The sequence below is a fragment of the Natrix helvetica genome (assembly GCF_964273705.1).
Source record: "Natrix helvetica genome assembly, chromosome: 12".
Lineage (NCBI taxonomy): Eukaryota > Metazoa > Chordata > Lepidosauria > Squamata > Natricidae > Natrix > Natrix helvetica.
Genome location: NC_138556.1, coordinates 19193463 through 19209852, shown reverse-complemented (window position 1 = coordinate 19209852; position 16390 = coordinate 19193463). Strand labels below are relative to the sequence as shown.

The following is a 16390-nucleotide window of genomic DNA, read 5'->3' as shown; positions in this document are numbered from 1 at the left end:
GTCAGTGGGGGAAGCCAGGTTCACTTAACAACCGAGTTTATCAACTGCAATGATTCACTTAACAACTGAGGCAAGGAAGATCGTAAAATGGGGCAAAATTCACTTAACAGATGTCTCATTTAACAACAGAAATTTGGGGCTCAATTGGCAGGGCTTCCTGCAGAAGAAAAACCTAAGCAGACACTAGTGTTTGGTGATAAAAGGCAGAATTATTGCAAGATTGCTTGAGTTTTAAGCATTAGGCTACATTTATGTTCACTACTGTTTGTTGAACAAGCCGTAACAGCTGGATTCCCATCAAATATAGGAAAATAAAAACAAATGCAAAAAAGGGGGAAAAAAGCAGCCATTCCTTATACCTTTGAGATTTAAACTCCTTCATTATGTCCAAGAAATCATTGTAGACTTGAGGCTGGCTACCGAATTGCAGCTTCACCTGGTCAAGGTAAGAGAGAGCATCTTCGACCTGTAACCAAAATAACCCAAGTTAAAAACATCCCTTTCCAACAATATTTTCGTCTCCACGCTTTCAAGAGTAAACTTAGTCCGGATACCATTGATGAAATACTGATCAAAGCGAACTTTATTTAAATGTTCAAAACTGAACCAAAGGCCTAATAATATTTATAGAGCAATAACTTCCCAACAAATTTTAAGTAGAAGAATTTGAACTTACAAAGTATCGGGAAGATTGGTTCGGCTAATAAAAAGAAATGAGCTGTAATAAACCTACATTGCGAGGTTAATCTCATTTAAGTCTATTAATAATCATGATTCCAATTAAAAGAAGTGAATTACTGGTATTTTATTGTGTTCCTGGAGATACATGCTCTTCGAAGAATTCAGAACTGACTTCGCTTCCAAAGTTTTTATGCTTTTTGCATCCTTCAGCAAAACCCAGGCAAGAAAATGATTAAACGTTAAGTTAAATACAACTTTGCACAATGTCTTCCAAAGCTATTAGTAGGCACGAAGTAGCAACTTCATTTTTTACACCACTGAGGACGGAAGGAGGAGGAGAGTGAATAAACACCGTGTCTTCACTGGTTATAAAAGTATGAAGGGAATACAGTTGAAAAATGGAGCACATAAATGAACAATCCAACAAATATATCCGAAAATGCAAATGCTGCTTTGTGTGGAGGGGGGAATGTACAACACAGACCCATTAATAAAACATAAGCAGTTCACATCTGAACAAAAGGGACGATCACTGAGTATCAAAACCGCAACTCAACAAACATGCACAAAACACGGAATTTATTTTACGGTTTAGTTTGAAGATTCTTTACGCCCGTGTCTCTCAATCTGGGTGCTCCATCACTGGAGGCTTTTAAGAAGAGACTGGACACTTGTCTGAAATGGTACAGGGTCTCCTGTTTGAGCAGGGGGCTGGACTAGAAGACCTCCCAGGTCCCTTCCAGCTCTGTTCCGATCCCCTGCAGCAGCAAGTGGAAGATCAAACGGATTAACTCTGACCAGACTCACCTTTAGCCTCTGGAACTGCTGCTGCCCTTGGACTGGTGCTGCTGGTGGAGTCGGGTGGGAATGGCTCTGCACCGCTTGGCTTCCGTGGGGCTGAACCGGGGTGGGGTGATGATGCCCGCTGTGGACAGCGGCTAAAGTGGGTCCGTGGCTGTTGGAGCTCTGGGGAACGGTGGACACCTGGGGAAGGGAGGCAGGAAAAGCCACGGGTGGAGTGAGTTAATTCCCAGCAAAGATCCTGCCCAGAGTCAAGCAATCATTCTTTCACTTACGATGAAAAAAGAAAAAAAAATGCTGCCAGCAGTTCGATTCTTACGGGCTCAAGGTTGACTCAGCCTTCCGTCCTTCCAAGGTTGGTAAAATGGGGACCCAGATTGTTGTTGGGGGCAAGAGGCTGACTCTGTAAACCGCTTAGAAAGGGCTGTAAGGCATTGTAAAGCGGTATATAAGTCTAAGGGCTATTGCTATTCCTGGTGTCCTCAGATTTCTGGTTGTAATTTCCCCCATTTTCCATTGGTTTGGCTGCATAACACTGCTTCTCAACCTTGGTAGATTGAAGATAGGTGGACTTCAACTCCCAGAATTCCCCAGCCGGCCGTGCCGGCTGGGAAATTCTGGGAATTGAAGTCCACCAGGCTTAAACTTGACAAGGTTGGAGACCCCTGATCTTGAGGATGTTGGAAAGTCTTCTCCACACTGTTGTGGTGGGGAAGCTCAAAGCCCTTTGGTGTCCCTACTTGCAGCTTTGCTTGCGATAGCCGCCGCGCACAAATTCAGGGACCCGCATCAATTGTGTGATCGAAAGCGTTCGCTTGCGACAAGGAGCACAAGGATTTGTCAAAAGCGGAAGGAACACCCCCCCCACCCCGCCTTTTGCTGTTGTGCAGCTCCTGGGAGCCGTTTCAGAGCTTCCGAATCGGATGGGAAACGGCCTCTTACCTGGTAGGTGGGAGTGACCGAGTACTGGATCCCGGTAGCGGATTGCATGGTCTCCGAAACCGGTTCATAGACAGGGGGAGCTGGAGCGAGCACGCGGTGTTGGTGCTGGAAGGGCTCGCCGCTGCTGGCGATGCGTCTCTGCTGGGACGCGTAGACGGGGGAGTCCTGTTCCTCCACTCGCCGCTTCATCCTGAATTCATGCTCAGGAAAGCCCTACGAAACCTGCGGAGAGAGACCAAAAGGATCAAAGACAGGCAGTCCTCGACTTCCGACCACTTTCTGTGGCTAAAGGGAGGCAGTGTTTAAGGGAGTTTGACCCATCAACACCTTTCCCGCCAGAGCGGTTTGGAAGGAATCGCCGCGGTTGTCATCTTAGCAACGCCATTGTTAAGCGGAGCTCCCACATTTGATTCTGCTTGTCAGGAGGTCGCAAAAGGGGATCATATGATCCCAGGGAGACTACAACGGTCATAAATATGACTCAGTTCCCAAGCTTCCGGATTTGGGCCATGCGATGTTGCAATGGTCGTTAAGTGTGAAAACTGGACACTTTTTTCAGTGCTGTTGTAACTGCGGTCACTTAACTGCGGTTATAAGTCAAGGACTATGTGGAAAGACAATCAACCGCCCCCTCCCAACCTTAAATGATCTAAGTGAGGGGTGCCCATCCTTTGCCACTTTTGAACTCAACTCCCAGAATTGAATGTATTTTTAAATGTATCTTGAACATGATCTGCAGCCCAGAGGTTAAGGTCCCGTGTTGCAGAGGCGACCCAGAAGTAATTTGAGCAATGCATGATCTTCACTTGGCGTATTAATTCTGAAACGTGTCGCGCATGCGCGAGAGAGAAACAGAGCATTAATTGCATCTGGAGCACTTATTGTAAGCTTTGCTGGCAGCGCAGTTCCATGAATGAGTCACTTAGATTCAGCAGCCTTTCAAAAGCATAGTAAATATCCTCCCGTGTTGTTCCCAACGAAACACGCACCCTGCACATGGCTTTGAAGCAGCTGCTATGGAACTGCCCACAGGATTAGGCAAGAAACAGCCGCTGGAACGGATACTGAGGAATTAGAAATTATTTTCTCTTTCAGAACGGTGAGCAAAAAAAAAGCCCTTTGAAAGTGTTCCTTTCCGCTGCCTTCCCCCTGGTCCTCCTTAAATGGACTTTCCAGAATACAAATATATTAAATGAGAAGGGCTCCCCCCCCACCATCATCCTTCACACCCTCAAATCAAATCTGTGCCAGCCGATGCCAACATCTGCCTTTGATTATTATCAGTTTTTATTTATAGAACGGGAAGGATATACTTCAGATGAATGAGCGTAATTTCCACCTGGGCTTAAACCCCGAAGTCCGTGGATCTGTGTTGAATGAACTAGCCAAGTCCCACAGATCTGTTTTATATGAATTACCCCCCCCACCCCCATTTAAGGTTGACGGAGGCTACCTATTTCCCCTCTTCAGCACCTAAACCGAAAAGGAATTTAAGGACTGGAGATTTGAATTCCTGCTGTGTGGCCTGTGATTTTTGTCTTTCTGCCTGCAGTGAGGATGAATTATACAAATGTACAGGCCTTTCATTGCAGTAATGGAACATGCTTAGTGAGCCACTGAGTACATGAAAATTAAACCGCGAAACTGAAGATGGTGAGAACGGAAGGGTCCTTGCCACATCTGCACCCCCAAACTTGAAGGCATATTTATTGGAATAGCAGATACACACAAACATGCGCCAAAAATTAGGGGGGGGGAGAGAAGTCATGAATAGGGTTTTAAAGGATATACCACACTAACCAATTTCGTTGTATACATGATGTTCAATGACAATAAGGGCTATACTATACTTTCTACCACTTGGTAGATCTAAAGCAGTGATCTCCAAACTTGGCAACTTTAAGATTAATGGACTTCAAGTTGAATGGACTTCAACTTGAAGTCCACAAGTCTGCTTAGGCAGGAAACCTTACACCACTTCAAACAAATGGTTATCCAACATCTTCTTAAAAACTTCCAGTGCTTTGTTTCATTGTTCAAGCTTTCCAACACTGGATTAAATCTAAACAATTATCAAGACAGGAAGACTATTCAGAAAACTTGGCTGCCCATACCAGTTCTGACATGTCTCACATTTTAAAAGTTCACAAGGTTCTGGAACATCTTTAAGGGACAGTCTTGGATGAAGCCTGACACACACACCCCCACCCCCAGGCAGTCATGAGGGATGCTGGGAGTTGAAATCCATACATCTTAAAGTTGACAAGCTTGGATCCAACACAATTGGGATGTCACAGGTTGGAAAAACGCAGGATTATTACGTCAATCCCTAACATACATATTATTAATAAAGGCATGAAGTAATTTTATTGTTGATGCATTAGACTGGTTGGAAAGCTTACTGAAGCGGTAGTGGATCTGATATCTGATAGATTTTTATGATGTACTGGAAGGCATAAAATATAACCCAGTAAAAATTGGAAATTCAGATGCGTGTAACTTTTTTTCAAGATCTAAAAAGCTTCTGTCCAACACCACTTCACCTGTAAGCTTAAATGGGCTTGCCAGGAAGTGTGCAATGCAAGCGACATCTAAGTATGACTCCTTGAGTTTTGAGTTTGAACCTGAATAGCCTTTTGAATTTAAAATAAATAAACTGTGGCTAACATCCTAACTGTATGCCTCTAAATCAATAGACTTGCATCTAAGTATTTTACACTAAACCAAAACATCACTTATGTCTGATTTAGTGTGTTATGCAAACACAGCTACGGATCGTGGTTTATAAAACCTAGTGTGTGTTTTTAGTTTTATGATGTATGTATGTATGTATGTATGTATGTATGTATGTATGTATATATGCATGTATTTGTGTTACAACCCCTGGTATGACAAATACAACACAAATATATATGTATGTATACACACACACACATACACACATATATATTTATATTTATATAATCATAAACCATGGTTTAATATATTTACGTGAACCCAACAGTTTGTCCGATGATAATCCCATTTTTGCTTGGTATCCAAGCAGCAAAATAAATAAATAAATAAATGAAATTGAAAAGAAAAATAAACAAAATGAAACTTTAGTCCCAATGAACTATTAAATACTACTGCGTTTTTCAGTAGTTAGCATCATGACAGGAAATCAAATATAAATGAATCTTAACGTTACAAAGGGCTTTGCAAATAGATCCTGCACACTTAACTAGCAATGCGGAATAAAAACATGAAGAAATTCTCAGATTTCTCAAATAAATAAAAATTAGCTCAGTTAAAAAAAACAAAAACACACAGACACACACAATCTTGTAATCAAGAGAAATATTAGGTGCTCACTCATCCATGCTAAGCTAGCTATCTATTTCTGACCAAGGGGATTAATTAAGCTTTGCATTCCTAAAATAGGAAATAAACAAGAGGAAAAGGCCTGCCAGCAGCCAGCCGGCCCTCCAAATTTCATACCGCCAACAACTATGATATTTAAACAGCCTCTCACAAAGGCTGCGCACTGAATCATTCCATTTAAAGCACACTCAAGAGGAGATTTAATAGGAGTAAATCCCATTTTAGCACACCCTGGTGTCTGGCCGAGGATGGCCTGTTGGTGTGGAGATATGGAGCATCTGAGGACAGAAAGCCCAGCCGAGAGGCGAGAGATTCAGAGCAAGGGGCTGGAACAGCAAAGAGCCGATATGCAAAAGGCCACGAACGTCTCACAAGGGTGTCCCTGATACACTCCGCAAAGACAGAGTATCTGGACTGCCAACACATCCATCCTCAAAGATTTCTCCAGCAGTCACAGGGACGCTGCATTTATCGCCAACAGATGCTTGCAATTAGGTGCTCGGGTTAGAACTAACCATTCCTTCTCCCCCCTCCCTCTCTTTCTTTCTCCCTCTCTCTCTCAATGATGTGCCCCCCAACAACTCCCCAGGATTGCATACCTAAGCTGAAGAGCAGCATATGAAAAAGCAGCCACCAAAGTAAAACAAAATGGAAATAAGCGAAGGAAGAAGGTTGGCGAGATGGCAAGAGAGGATCCAGAGGTTGGATGACCATCTATTAGGTGTAGGGCAGGAGTCGATTCCTGCACTGGGTGGGATCAGACTGCAGTGTTTTTTCCCAGTTGGCAACTTTTGAGATGTATGGATTTCATCTCCCAGTATTCCCCAGTCAGCTATGGGAGGATTCTGGGGGATGAAGCCCACAAATCCTAAAAGTTGCCAAGGTTGAAAAACACTGATCTAAAAAGCATTGGATGGGTTAGATAAGATCTAAGTGGAAGAGTTGTGGGAATTGAAGTCCCCACATATGGTGGCTGGGGAATTCTGGGAATTGAAGTCTACAGGTCTTAAAGCCACCAATTTTAAGAAACACCAGATTGGAAAATCTCTAAGATGCCTTCTAATCATGAATTCTTTTTTTTTCCTTGAGAAAAAAGTCTCTGCCAAGCAATAAAAGACAATCCTTAAATCCTCTGCCTTGAATATCCTACATTAATTTCTCTCTGCTGCTGCAACAATTAAGGAAGTCCCCCCTCCCCCCTGCTTAGAAGCTCCATCATTCAGCAGGTCTGGGCAGCTCTCAATCAGGTGTGTTTGTGTTCAAAAGGACAGGAGGGAATTAGCAGGTGGAGACGGAAGGAAGCCCTGGGACCCCCATACCTCTGGAGGACAACCTCCTGTCCCCCCAGTTTTAAGGGGGCAGACTCAGACCCATCAGCCTTCCTCCCACTGTGCCTCTATTGATTTTGCATATGGCATCTACAGAGGTCATGCAATCACTGATGTACAGTTTAAATCAGCAATTACATATGTATATAATAACACTTGCAGTATCCCGGGCTCACCAAAGGAATTCCCCTTTGGTGAACTTTCTGACAAGCACAGCAACTGATTCACTTAAGAACCGTGTTACTAACTTAACAACTGCAGCGATTCATATAAGAACAGTGTCAAGAAAGGTTGCCATAAGGGGCAAAATCCACTTCGCAAGTGTCTTGCTTAGCAGTGGAAATGTTGGGTGAACTGTGGTCGTAATTTGAGGATTACCGATGTGTGTGTGTAGTTACAGATGATAGAGAAATGGAGAGAAAGAGAAGGGGAGGAAAAGGGAAACGATAATGATAATACATAGAGATAGATAGATAGATAGATAGATGGATAGAGAGACAGACAAACAGATAAAGGACAGATAAATGAATAGATGGATGGATGGATAGATAGAAAAATAAATAGATGGATGGATGGACAGACAAATGGATAGATAAATGGATGGATAGACAGATAGATAAATGGATAGATAGATAGATAAATGGATGGATGGATAGACAGACGGATAGATAAAGGATAGATAAATGAATACATGGATAGATAAATGAAGAAGTCGATGGATGGATGGATGCATAGATGGATGGATAATAAATAATAACCACCCTCATATGGAGCCACAGAATTCCAATGGGATGCTCCGAGATCTAAGGAAACGACCCAGCTGTGGCTCTCCAGATGTGCTGCCCCCTCCCCAATTAGCCTAAAAGGCGGAGAAAAGGGCCAAGGGCGATGCTGGCGGGGGGGGGGGGAGCCGCAGCCCCCGCCTCAAAAGACGCGGAGGGGGGGAGGGGAAAGGCATTGCAGCATCCCAGCCCCCCCCCCACAAGCAAGGAGCGGCCCGTAACCCGCGCCCAGCTGGGGATGATGGGCCCGGGGAGCCCTCCCGCCCGCCGCGGCAGCAGGGAGCCGCCCCGCCTCTCCGCGTCGCCGGGGAGGAGCCTGGCTGGCCACCGGAGGGGAGGGGGAGAGGCATGACGGGAGTGGGAGGAGCTCCGCCGGCGGGCCGCCCCCGCGGCGGGCTAAGAGCAAAAAGGGGGCGGAGCCAACGGGGAGAGAGGGGGCGCCGAAGCCGTTCGGAAGCGAAGGGGCGGAGCCCTGGAGCACCCGCGGCCGCCATTGGCCGAACGCCGGCGGCCGGGCCCGCCCTCCCCTTCCACGCTCGAGCGCGCGCGCCACACGCCTCCAGGCCCCGCCCTCCCTCCCTGCGCGCGCCCCCCCCCGCAAACTCTCGGGGTCTCGTCACGCCGTGCGCGCTGCCCCCTCCCTCTCTCCTCGCCACGCGCGCGCCCGCCTCCCCTCCCCTCACCTGCGTGCCGCCGCCGGTGAGCGCCGCCTCACCTCGCCTCAAGAGCCGGCGCGGCGAATCCTCGTCCGCGTCTCCCGTCTTTCTCCTCACCGCGCTGAGGAAAAGGGCAGAGCGCCGGGGCGGGCGAGTGGGCGGCCAGGCAGGCCTCGGGCTCCCGTGAGGAGGTCCTGGGGGAAATGGGAAGGGGCGCCGCGGCTACAGACCAACCGTCTCAGGACGGCCGCCGCCGAGCGCTGCCCGCTTCTCTGTTCCCTGAGAAATCCCGCCCCTCCCCTGCTCCGGGGAGGCCTCCCGCACGGCTACAGGGCTGCCGGGCTGCCGCTCTAGCGCCTCGGCCAATCGCCGCGCGGCGCAGCCTCCCTTCCGCCGCCCCGATTGGTTGCCAGCTCCCAGGAAGGGGATGCCAAAGGCGGGTTGGGAGAGGGAGGGGGGAGTGTAGAAAAAGTGGGCGGAGAGAAAGGCGAGAAAATGTCCGTATGGGACGCGGAGGACCCGCCCTGCGTGGCGCTCATTGGCCGGAGCTCCGAGGCCACCGCTGCCCCTTGGATGAGAGGCACCGTCAATCAAGAGAAAGGGTGGGGTTTACAGAGAGCGGGCGAGGAAAGAGGCGGCTCCGCCCCCTCGACGCTCTCGGGCTGTCTCCGCCCCCCTGGCTGGCGGGAGGCCCCGCCCCTTCTCCAGGGAACCCTATTGTGGAATGTTTACATCCGCGCTGCCGCCGCCGCCGCTGCCTTTGCAAACCCGCGCAGCTCTCGGGCAGCGTGGCGGGCGTGCAAGCGCAGAAAGGCTCCCAGACCCGTGCAACCACGCTGGGGAAGAGGGGGAAGGAAGAAGGTAAAAGCACCGGACGACAACCACGACTCGCAAAAGCCAAGGCTTGCAAATGCCAGGCGAGCTCGGTTGCAAAGCACACACACACAACGACACACAGAACGACACACAAAATCTCCCCGCTGATGTTGTTGCAACTGCATCTCCCCCCCCCTCCCTCCGCGGCACGGGAAACCCACGCAGCCCAACCTCTTCTCTTCCCGGAAGTCTGGGGGCGGAGGCAACAGGTCTCCCTTCGGACTTTGCAATCGCGGGGCACACATTCCCAAATGCATCCCCCCACCCCTCATCAAAACCTCGGCCCAAGCCACTTTCTGCAAAAAAAGTAACGTAAAATAAATGCATATAAATTCTTCGTTGCATTTGCCAAGTTAGCAGGACTGAAACTGCCCCCTTGAAACAACCACTTCCGTGGCGGAGTAAGCCCAAACGTGGCACTTGGACAGAGTTGCAAGAAAGAAAGTTAGATACTTGTTCTACCTACAGTGGTTTCCACCAAGGTCCTCTGTTCCGGCGGGAACAGAGGTTTAATCCTATTGGTCAAAGGGTCTGACAGCTCCCTATAAAAGGGCTGCTGTCAGACTCAACCTTCGCTGGATTGTTCTCACTTGTTGTACTTAATAAAGAACTGTTGTTACTGTTCAGCCTGTGTGTGCCTGTCCATTACCAGATCTAACACTGGCGAAGAGGATGGGATTGGAAGGCAACTAGGTGAACCAAAAGAGGGTAGCAATCCAGCAAGTACATCCAGCCCGGAGCTCAACGCGGCTTCCAGCATCCATTTTTGAGTGGCAAACTCAAAACGCCCTCAGAACACAATATGGCTATGCACACCCTACTTCTGAAGGCCGCAAGAACATGCTCCTCGGATACTGAGGCCGGGAAGTGTTTGAGATGGCGAAAGACCTCTCCGAGCCGACACCGCTGCAATCAGTCACCTGGTCTGTACTCCAGCAAACGCTGAGGACCCATTATGCCCCCAAGCCATCCAAGCACGTTCGCTGGCATGAGTTTAACATCAGGAACCAGAAAGAGGGAGAGTTGATTAATGAGTACGTTGCGGTGCTTCGCAAGGCCGCAGCGCACTGCGAATTCCGAGACCTGGATGAGCTGATTCTGGACCGCATAATTTGCGGTGTGTGGGACATTAACCTACAGAGGAGGTTACTCGCTAAATCTAGCCTCACTCTGCAGATCGCATTGGATGAGGCCAGGGCGTCTGAACCAGCCATCAAATCTACTGGGACACTGCGTCAAAGCGCTCCACAAGACGTGTGAAAGAGTACACGCGTACATCGCGAGGCTGCAGAGCCCGAGAGCTCAGAGGGTGAGGAAGACGACAGCTGCCGCATGCGTAGTAGCCGCGCCCAGCTGGCGCGCAAATTCAAACTGCATCCCCTGCCTTGCGCTAGCTGTGGAGGAGACCATGCCAGATTGGCTTGCCGTTTCCGCGACGCAACCTGCCAGCGCTCTGAGTGAAAGGGGCACATCGCCAAGGTGTGCCGAAGCGAATTCCCTGTCACTACCTGGCAGCCTAGAAGTGCACCAAACCACAAGTCTTAAAGTTGCCAAGTTTGGACACCCCTGACCTAAGGTAAAGAGATACAAGAAGAACTATCTCCTTAAGACAGGAAAATTCTTGGAAAGGACAGGATAGAAAATCTGGAAGCAGAGAGATTTTACAAAATGGAATGATCTGGTTAAAACAAAAGCTACATTCTGCTACTGAAAAAGGGTATTTTATAAAGGGACCCTAAAGTGTATGCTTTTGCCTGCTCTACTGAGCCAGGTATATTTTAATTCACCCTCCCATGTGATGGCATGGCCAGCCACGGGGCAGTGGTGTCAGTGTGAACACACAACCTGAATTACGTGACTGTTTGCTATCCCGGTCTCTGCCCAATTACACACTGCATTAAACATCTGTCCCTTCCATCCCAGTATCCGGGATGGCTCTGAAAGCAAGTGACACCGTCCTCCTCCTCCGCGTCAGGACTAATCAAGTTAATTACAGTTCAGAGTAAGAGGGCAGGATGTGCTTTGGATGGGAAGCCCAACCAATTCTCAGATGCTGCGGTAACATTGTTTTTCATTTATTAAACATATTTGTATGGCTGCCCAACTCACACACTCCGACTCTGGGTGGCCAATTCACTCCAAAACTGCAAGCATCTCACAGTAAAACAAAACAGCAGCAGGAGTCCTCACTCACACTTCCACCCGCCTCCTTTTTTCACATCCACATCTTTCCACGTGGCTAAAAGCTGCTACCTCATCGCAGCTTACTCCTCTCCACAGCCAGGAATGCCTGCAATTCAAAGTCAGGTTCCTTCCTCCCCATTCAAATTATTTTTTTTAAAAGTCACCCAACATGACTAGACTTGAATAAATGCATCAAGAAAAGCAGGGGCAACTTAGAAACACGAGGCCAGCAAACGCTCAAAAGCACTGAGAAACCTGCATTTTTTGAACCCCCAAAACTTTGGTGGCCAGCGGGGGCTGGGTTATCTTCTGAACATGGAAGGAGGGGCCTAGTTCAGGGGGAAAAAAGGTGTTGTACAATGACAACTTGGTGGGGGGGGGGAGTGTCCCAAAAAAACCAGAATATTCAAAGTTAGGTTTGAGGAGTCTCCAAAATTCCCTGGTTGATCTTAAATCAAGGGTGTCATTCAGCCTGATCTAACAAGGAAGGAAGATGAGAAAAGGAGAAGGAAGGAAGGAAGATGAGATAAAGGAGAGATAAGGAAGTTGAGAAAAGGAGAAGGAAAAAGATGAGAAAAGAAGGAAGGAAGGAAGGAAGATGAGAAAAGGAGAAGGAAGGAAGATGAGATAAAGGAGAGATAAGGAAGTTGAGAAAAGGAAGGAAGGAAAAAAGATGAGAAAAGAAGAAGGAAGGAAGATGAGATAAAGGAGAGAGAAGGAAGGAAGATGAGAAAAGGAGAAGGAAAAAAGGAAGATGAGAAAGGGAAAGAGAATGAATGGATGGATGGATGGAAGGAAGAAGGAACAGATGGAGATGTTGCTGTTGGTAACAGCTAGCCTTCAGAACAAGCAAAATGTAATCAATTTTGATCAGTTAAACGCTTTTCTCCCCCACTCTTTTCCTGTCCTCACTCCCCCTCCCCAAATCTTTGAAGCCACCTACCTAGCTCTCAAGAGCTCCCCTGCCTGCCCACCCCCACCCCCTCCGTCTATTCCCATCTTTGGCTTGGCCAGGCGCAGAACAAATGTTCCACTTGCCCCAGGCAAAGCAAACAAAGATGCAAATCCTTTCCCTACAGGTGGAAATCTATAAATCTTTCTCTAGAGACAAGCCAGGCTTTGGGCTGCCTGGATCTCACCCTTCTAGGACAAGGCTGTGAATTCCTGGGGGGCTTTCAAAGACCCCCTTGAAAACAGAGCCACTCTGTCCACCCGGATCGAAAACCTGGAAGTTACACTAAGCAAGTTGCGAGGTTTGCAATCCTTTTTTTTTAAAAAAAAAACCCTGTTACGTTGTCCTCTTTTAGCCACTTGAGTCAGATAATCCCAGTTTAAAGAAACCCCGTTGCATAATGGGGGCCTGTCCATTACTTCCAATTTTGAAGAAAGCAAGCAGCTTTGGAAAATGAGTTGAAAAGGATGAGTTAGTGGCATCCCACCCCCCTCTAAAGTTACCCAACGCCTTGGGGTTGTAGGGCATCCCTCAAACTCATTCTGCAAAATGTGTTTTTATTTAATGATGTTTTAGACATCTTTCCTTGTGCCCACCTTCCACATTCTTTCTTTCCACCAAGAAACTGCAGGCAGTCTTCAACTTACAACCACCTGTTTAGTGACCGTTCCACATTGCAACATGACTCGACTGTTTGGGAGACAGCAAATCTTGCACTTCTCTGATACCAAAATCGTCTTTCTCCACCCTGGCCCTTTGAAGGTGGGTGGGCTTCAACTCCCATCGTGCTGGCTGGGGAATTATGGGAGTTGAAGTCCACCCACCTTCAAGTTGTTAAGGCTGAGGACCACAGCCTAATAAATAAACAAACACACGCTTTTCTCTTTTCTGAGATAAATCTACAGAAATAAACACACACACACACTTTTCTCTCTTTCCTGAGATGCATATATAGGAAATCCCCGAGTAGTAACAGCGCTGTTTACTAGAATGAATGGGCGAGCGAGGGACGACCCAACGCCCATTTATGGGTACACTTCCCCTGGAGAGGGAAGCTCCATTCCTTCGCCCGCCACCCTTCGCCAAAGGGGCTTCAACACCTCCCTCCCAGACCGGAAATGCTCCCCTCCCCCCTCCTGCACTGCAACTGCGATTTGGGGGGGGGCGTCGTCTCCCCTTCCCCACCCCCAGGCATAGAGGGTTTGACTTCCGGGCTGTGTTCTTTGAATGCCACTTGGTGGGAGGGGCTTAGTGCCCCCGCCTCTGCCCCCCTCCCGGCTCTGGGCTGGAGAAAGGGGGGGGGGCTCGACCGCCCTCCCCGGAAAAAACCCGCTTCCGATCTCGTTGGCTTCTGCCTGGCTTGAGGCAGCAGAGAATAGTCCGAATCTCTCTGGCTGCATCAGTGCCAGGGACTCCGCATCCCCAGGGCAGCCAAGGCAGCAGAAAAAGCGAGATCACGGCCCCCTCCGCCGCCGGGTTCCGGTTCAAGCCTTGCCAGGGTCGCAAGACCACCCCCCCCAGACCAGGATCCTCATTCCCACGACCCCTCCCCTCCCTTGGCCACGCGGACCCCCCCGTCGCTTCCTTTCGCTCCAACCAGCCTCCACTGAATCCGATCTGAAAGCCGAGCGTCACGTGTGAATGGCGTTTCTAGGGGTCCGGAGTCCCCTTCAGGCGGCCAGGACGCCGGTCTCTGGTTCGGCCTGGCCTACCTCGCAGGGTTGGAGCGGAAAAATACAATATTAGGGGTACGGGGAGGACAAACCGCATGTGCTGCTTTGAATACTAGAACAATGGCGGGTTCAATACGGAGCGTCCTTTGCCCCACCCCCGCCTCAGTTTCACGTCCCAGGCGAGCCAACAAGAACACGCTTCTTCTCCACATCCATACGTGCAGGCGAGCCCTGCCTCCACCTGCGGAGGCGCCTTTGGCAGCGGGCCACGTGGGCAGCCCCTGCCTCTCTCTTCTCCCCATTCAAAATCAGCCAGCCGCAAAGTCGAGCGAGAAACTCCGGCGCCGCAGCCGACGCGGGGAAGCCCGGGACCCGCCCAAGAAGGGTCGCCCGGGCCTTCCCAAAGGGAGACGCGGCCAGGGGACCCACCCGGTCTACCTGGGCTTCCAGGTACGCGCGTGGGGAGCAGGGGGGAAGAGACAAGAGGGGAGGGGGGAGATAGGCGGAAGGGAGGGGGGAGGAGAGGGGATAAGGGGAGGGGAAGATAGAGAGGAGGGGGGATAGGCGGAAGGGAGGGGGAGAAGGGGAGGGGGAAGAGGCAGAGGGGAGGGGGGAATCTCCCTGGCTCCTCCCCCGCATTTAGGGCTCGCGCCACACGCGCAGCCCTCCAGGGCTCTCCCTTGCTCCTCCCCCCAGCTCCCCCCCCCCCAAAGTGGTGGTGGGGCGAGACGTGGAGAAGTTTCACAGCGGGAGGAAGAGGAAGATGCAAACTCCGGCGAGGAAGCTCAGTGCAAGGGCCCCTTCCTTCCCAGCCCCCTCCCCTCCGAGCTTTGATTTGGGGGGGGGTGCCTTTTAGGCTTCCTGCTCCTCCTCCCCTCCTTTCGGAATCCCGAGCGCGGAAAAAAAACACAATCCCCCCCGCCACTCTGCGGAACAGCCCCCTCCCTCCACTTGGCATGGGCGGGAGAGGGTCCTCCTTGGCCCCTTCTCCCAACTCCCCCTCCCCACTCCAACTCCTTTCCCGCCCTAAGGAAACTCAGCCTGCTTCTCCACCTCTCTCTCTCTCTGCCTCCCCCTTTCTCCTTCATTTACTCCTCTGATTTGGGAAGGGTCTATTGCCCCCCACCCCCGAGAGGGGGAAAGCCCCCGAGGTTCCACGCCTCCTCCCTCCCGGGAAAAGCAGCAGCAGGAAAAGAACAACAATAATTTAAAAAAAAGAAAAGAAAGCCGAGATCCAGCATTCGGGGGGGGGGGGAGTCAATTGAAAGCAGCTGTTACATACCCTTAAAGCCCCAAGCCAGAAATCCTCAATGGAGGGACGCACCCCCCGGCGCTGATTGGCCGAGGGAGAGAGGGACCGTTTTAGGGGAGGCGGGGATTAAAGCTATGATTTAGGCCACGCCTCCTCTTTCTTCTCCCCCCCCCCCACCTCCGGAAGTTGTATGAAAAAGGCTTTGATCAGAGGTCTTCAAACTTGGCCACTTTAAGACTTGTGGACTTCAACTCCCAGAATTCTCCAGCCAGCTGCTGCGGAATTCTGGGACTTGAAGTCCACAAGTGTTAAATTGGCCAAGTTTGGGAACCCTCAGCATCTGTAAGTTATTCGGGGCCCTGGTGGAGGGAGAGGAGGCTGGGAAAGGTGGGCATGGCCCTCCCCTCCTGTGTTTTTTTGCTTTTGGGGATCTCTCTCTTGCAACATTTAGAAAGCTGGGCTGGCCCTGGGAGCATTCAAACTGCCTTGGCACCCAGCATCAACTTTGGGAAAAGTTGCCTTGCTCCAGAAAGTTTTGAGGAGGATTCCGATGGGTGTCCCCAAAGGCGCTTTTTCAAGAAGCAAACAGCCTGAATATGGCGCGAAAAACCTGTTTTGGGGGGCTTTTTTCGGGGTCATGTTCAGCTTCTTTTCGGGCTGTTTTTTGGGCCCCAAAATTACCTTTTTGGCTATTTTGTGGGCTGTTTTTTCAGGTGCTCGGGCGTCCACAAAGACTAGCTGGCTGGCACACACCTGCGCACTGGAAACCAGAAAAGCAGCTTTATAGTGTGTGTGTGTATTTATAGTGTATCTATATATCCCTATCACTCTATTCCAAATTCTTTTATGAGGGAGCATCAGAATTTCATGTTTTAATATCTGCCAGTGTGTTCCTAGAAA

The 16390-nt window shown here is 49.6% G+C and overlaps 1 protein-coding gene across 3 annotated transcripts in view; it reads right to left on the bottom strand.

Moving 5' to 3' along the window:
* SIN3A (SIN3 transcription regulator family member A) overlaps positions 1–15590 on the bottom strand; it is a 36979-nt gene extending 21389 nt beyond the window's left edge. Inside the window, exons 1-4 of one of the 3 annotated variants that reach the window (XM_081964980.1) lie at positions 15521–15590; positions 2425–2646; positions 1489–1665; positions 360–466 (exon numbers count right to left, since the gene is read on the bottom strand). In XM_081964980.1, coding sequence (XP_081821106.1) covers positions 360–466; positions 1489–1665; positions 2425–2613 — 473 coding nt within the window. In that variant the 5' untranslated portion in view covers positions 2614–2646; positions 15521–15590. Of the gene's footprint in view, positions 1–359; positions 467–1488; positions 1666–2424; positions 2647–8580; positions 8870–15520 lie in introns of those variants that run through there. The other 2 variants (XM_081964978.1, XM_081964979.1) reach the window with 2 other exon arrangements.
* Between the last annotated feature and the right edge of the window lie 800 nt (positions 15591–16390).